Raw genomic sequence first — 4746 nt, 5'->3', positions numbered from 1 at the left:
GCAACAGCCCACACCGCAGGGCGGGAGGAAAACATGAAGGAGCTCCGGCCAAAAAAACATCTGGCCCCATAGGCAGCTCCCCTGACGAAGTAAACGATCACTTTCACATCACTAAATCCTCCCTGAAGATCAAGATGACCGAGGTGATGGCTTTCCTGGACAAGGCCATGGTGGCCAGCGCGTACAAGCGGTTCTGCAACCGAATCGAACGTGTCATGGAGGCTTAAAGGGGATTCATCGAGTGAGACAGGATGTGGACATAGCAAGGAGGAAGTGTGCCAAATTTGGAGTCAATATATTCATTTTTGTAGAAGATATGACGTTTTTTGTAAGACATGCACGTTTGTCCTAATTTATCGCCCACACCCACTATAGCATCGACAGCAAAAGGCGCATTCAACAGCTCCTTAACCTTTCTTCCCGGAAAAAGTAAGTTCTTTCTGGAATTTTGAAATGCGTCAGTTTCTAAAAAAGGTAAATATGCCCTTCTCTCACTAGACATTAAGTTACGACACTCGGAGTTCTTCCTAAAAAGTAGCACGCATTTAAAGCACACACATGTTTAAATAACGAAATCAAAGACGATTGGCAAGAAGACTCGGAGCGGAAAGTTCGCCGGCGAAGACAAATTTGGCAAGAAGACAAATTCTTGTACGCTTCAAATTTTCAGTGCATTTTTCGGGCTTAAATTTATCAAAAGCATGTAATTATGAATATCATTTTTAAAGAGATAAAATAAATATCATAACAAAAAACATTACAATCTCATACGAATATTTAGTGGAATAAGTTCAAGCACAATTAAATGCATTTTCGAAATTGCTAAATTCATAGCACTGAAAGAGGCTAAAAATGGCAGCATTGACATCAAAAGAATCCGAAGACACAGCACTGGAATCAAGAGGTTATACGCTGGGTAAAAAACTGGGTCAAGGCTCTTATGCTAAGGTTCGAATGGCTGAGTATAGAGCTGGCGATAAGGTTGAAAAATTGGCTTGTAAGATCGTGGATAAAAATGTGGCTCCCAAAGACTTTCTAGCGAAATTCTTTCCTCGAGAACTGGATATAATTCCAAAAATGGACCATCCGAGCGTGATTAGAGTCCACAGCATACTGGAAAGAAACATGAAGGTAAGTGTGAAGCAGGTCATTGTCTCAGGTAGCAGCTAAGAGCACTCCAAAGACACGGGCAAAAAGGCGCAAACATCACAAAACGGGCGAGTTTAACGAGCCCGGCACTATGATGCTACCAAGGGGGGGGGGGGCTAATGCATTAGAATGCCCCTCTGAATGTGTGACGTCAGCGCAGATCTAACGATTATTAAATCTTTTACTAAAACATTTGGTAGCATGCGTTGGTATATTATGCTTTGCGCGCAACAAGTGCCGCACTTTCAAATAAAGTCGCTAGGAACAGCGGAGATCCCAATAAGTAAACAAACGTAAAAGTGTAAAATCTTGAAAATCGGTGAAAATGGTTTGATGAAATTTGGTAGATATTCGTTTTCGCTCTTTCTGAACCGAGCGACATGCCAATTCATTAACTTTTTTAAGGTGAGAGGGTCCCTTTAATCGGCCAACCAGAGAATTTCGACTTGTCCGCTTGGTATTTATCAGTGGACGCCTCATAATGTACCGAAAATAAGTACCTCGCATCAAGATTCGTTACGTTCAACCTGCCTAACAAAACACAAATATTGATATAGGTAGTAAACATAATTTGGGAAAGAGGATAGCTCTCCATAACGGCAAATGTCGCCCTCCCTCATTTCAGGTGTACATATTCATGCAGTGCGCCGAGAACGGCGACCTGCTAGAACATATTCAAAAGAACGGCGTGATCCCTGAGGCGCGAACTCGTGCCTGGGTCCAGCAGATGATCAGCGGACTTATCTATCTGCATAACCTCAACATCTGCCACCGCGACCTCAAGTGCGAGAACGTGCTCATCACTAAGAACCACAACCTCAAGATCGCCGACCTGGGCTTTGCACGCTACGTGGTGGACGCCGAGGGAAAGCGGGTGCTGAGTCACACCTACTGCGGCTCGGCCGCCTACGCCGCCCCGGAGGTGGTCAAGGGCACGCCCTACAACCCGAAGATGGCCGACGTCTGGTCCATGGGCGTCATCGTATACATCATGGTGAACGCGTCCATGCCGTTCGACGACAGCAATCTCAATAAGATGCTGCGCGACCAGTTGAACCGCAACTGGAGCTTCCGCAGCAAGGTGCGCGACAAAATGTCGCCCGACCTAAAGACCATGATCACCAGAATGATCGAGCCGGACCTCACCAAGCGCTTCACGGCCGATCAGGTGCAGCAGTGCGAGTGGATGAACAGATCTTGAGGGTCACAGTCGCGTCACACGCGAAACAATCAGCTAACATTTCACAACTTCCTGATGGTACATACTTTTCGGCTCTAAATAACCCCAGTAAATACTGCGAGATTAAATATACCATGCAAGCGGTAATGCTGCATGAATTAATAATTGTTTGTAAGCAATAATTGATAGTTGCTACACCTCGGTGGGTTCCCAGCACAACGCGAACTGCTCGGACGAGGCAGACTGTCAACTTCCTAGCTTACAAACGGACAGCGGAAGAAACTTAGACAGGGGGTCACCACACTTCAAAAAGGGGACCTTAAAATTGAATTCAGTAGGCACGCTTTGACTGGACCCCATTAGCGTCGCCACGGGGGGGGGGGCAAGCGGGGCAGCTTGCCCCCCTCCCCCAACCTCGGACCGGGCACCCCCTGAGATCGATACATATCCGATGAGATTTTGGAGTCGGGGAAAAAATGGGGGTACCTTTCTGAGAATGCCTGTGAGGTCAGACTCGTTCAAGCCAGAGTCGGAGTCGCAGAAGCCAACATTGTCAATGACGCCGACTCCAGACTCGGAAATGTCAATACTGTGATTCATTTCATGTTCCTAGTTGGTTCTTTATTACATTTTATAGCTGATTTTCATAAGTTTTGAAGTGCTGATACAAAATTTGCGTTCAAAGCGTGACACTCTTCGGGCCTTCCTCAACTCTCGTCAAATGCCTGCGACAGACTCAAGTACCGTTCAAGTGCCACAGGGCTCATGACCGCTTACTTTTCACACAGGCTCCGAAGGAGCTCCACTGAGCCCCAAGAAGCCTTCAGAGGGCCCAAACCGGCCTCTGAGAGTCCCACTGGTGTTCATATTCTCTGTGGGCCCACACAGGGATCTTTGAGGACCTCACACATGCGTAGACCTCTGAAGGGCCACACGGATCTTTGAGGATACTTTCAAAATTTTTTGAGAACCTTAGGCCTCTGATAGCTCAGCCGAGCTTTTGAGGCGACAGATTTTGCTGAGCCCATCATGTATATCATTCGATGCGTCTTGACGAGCTGAACACAGTGAGACCATCCACGCGTCTGTATCTTGTTCCTGTACGGAGTTATTGGCCAAAAACCGCTGGTGACCTTTGATGACGTCACATGACCTCACAGCTGCCCAACAGCAAAACAGACCTCAAGGTAGTGAAGGTTGATCGTATATGAAGTCATGTATGGTATATGGGGCCATTCCGACCCGTTTTAGTGGTAAAAACAGGGAGTTGATTTTTCCCCCATTGACTTATAATGGGGAGGTCGCGAAATTGACCTGACCTTAGGTCACCGATATCAAAATTCCGAGATAAACAAATTGTAGCTACTAATGAACTTATAACATCCTGCGACTTTCAAAGGCCTCCGACATCTACTGTAGCTCTGGCACGGTGACAAAGTTGCAAAAAAGTGACTTGAGGTTGGGTCATTCAAAGTGACCTGGTGACCTGACCTTGAAAGGTAGGAGGTTCAAACTTGCACACCATGTGTAAAATTGATGAGGGAATAGTCGTACTAAATTTTTACGCGCCGCGGTTTTCCCGCTATTTGCGAAAAACCTCAGGGGGCGGATATCCGCCCCCCCCCCCCCCGTCGGTGCGCGGGTTAAAAAAGGCGCTACTTGATGTTCGGTTGGGCAGAGCCTAGGATGATGTCACAGATTGGTGTTTGCACGGGCGCAGCCAGGTTGGTCCTCCCTCCCCCCCCGGCCTTGATGGTCAGTGATACGTGATTTTTTAAGAAATTTATTTTTGGCAGCTTTACAAAATGAAGTGGCCGAAATCCGGGGAGAAAATAGGATTTGGGGGTAGGTTAGGTTCCGCGGGCCCTATCCTAGCGAAAAACCTAATGGGCATTTGCCCCCCCCCCCCTACACCTTTCAGCTGACCCTGGATCCGCCCTTGAGCGCGAGTTATTGGCGAAAAGCAGGAGGGGTGGGCGAAATCCCCCCCCCCCTTCCACTGCGCGTGTTAAGCGTGAGCCTTGTTAGAAAAAAGGCAATTTAACATGGGAATCCTAGGGGAAGTAGTTTTTGAGCCGGCGCCCATTTGGTATAGTGCTACCAATTGTTACTGGCTACCAGGACTGCGGAGTCGGAGTCGGAGTCGGTCGGAGTCGACAGTTCTGACCGGCATCGGAGTCGGAGTTGATTTTGGAAATCGGAGCCGGAGTCTGAGTTGTAGTCGGAGTCGGAGTCGACAGTTCTGCCCGGAGTCGGAGTTGGTTTTTGGAAGCCAGAGTCGGAGTTGGAGTCACCGAAAATCCACCGACTCCGTCTCCGCAGCCCTGCTGGCCATCCCTGATCCTAAGGCAGGTTACCTGCCTATCATGGCGAATCATCCTCCACCCCTCTGAAGCGAGGATACAACGGATAAACCA

The 4746-nt window shown here is 48.0% G+C and overlaps 1 protein-coding gene across 2 annotated transcripts; it reads left to right on the top strand.

Moving 5' to 3' along the window:
- The first annotated feature begins 362 nt into the window (after positions 1–362).
- LOC122368386 (testis-specific serine/threonine-protein kinase 1-like) lies at positions 363–2491 on the top strand. 2 transcript variants are annotated; one of them, XM_043342283.1, is made up of 2 exons: positions 363–1131; positions 1775–2491. In XM_043342283.1, the coding sequence occupies exons 1-2, from the start codon at positions 853–855 to the stop codon at positions 2348–2350; spliced, it is 855 nt and encodes a 284-aa protein (XP_043198218.1). In that variant the 5' UTR covers positions 363–852; the 3' UTR covers positions 2351–2491. The 2 variants fall into 2 exon arrangements, with proteins under 2 accessions (XP_043198218.1, XP_043198219.1); XM_043342284.1 differs by having other exon boundaries at positions 572–916.
- The last annotated feature ends 2255 nt before the right edge of the window (positions 2492–4746 follow it).

The sequence above is a fragment of the Amphibalanus amphitrite genome, unplaced genomic scaffold, assembly GCF_019059575.1.
Source record: "Amphibalanus amphitrite isolate SeventyFive unplaced genomic scaffold, NRLGWU_Aamphi_draft 000944F_arrow, whole genome shotgun sequence".
NCBI lineage: Eukaryota > Metazoa > Arthropoda > Thecostraca > Balanomorpha > Balanidae > Amphibalanus > Amphibalanus amphitrite.
The sequence above is the reverse complement of the archived record's forward strand: the minus strand, read 5'-3'. Positions and strand labels throughout refer to the sequence as shown.

Excerpts from the sequence above, each read along its gene's own strand:
- LOC122368386 (XM_043342283.1), top strand. The coding sequence starts at position 853 with ATGGCAGCATTGACATCAAAAGAATCCGAAGACACAGCACTGGAATCA. Across the intron at positions 1,132-1,774 it reads TACTGGAAAGAAACATGAAG|GTGTACATATTCATGCAGTG; the intron begins GTAAGTGTGAAG and ends CCCTCATTTCAG.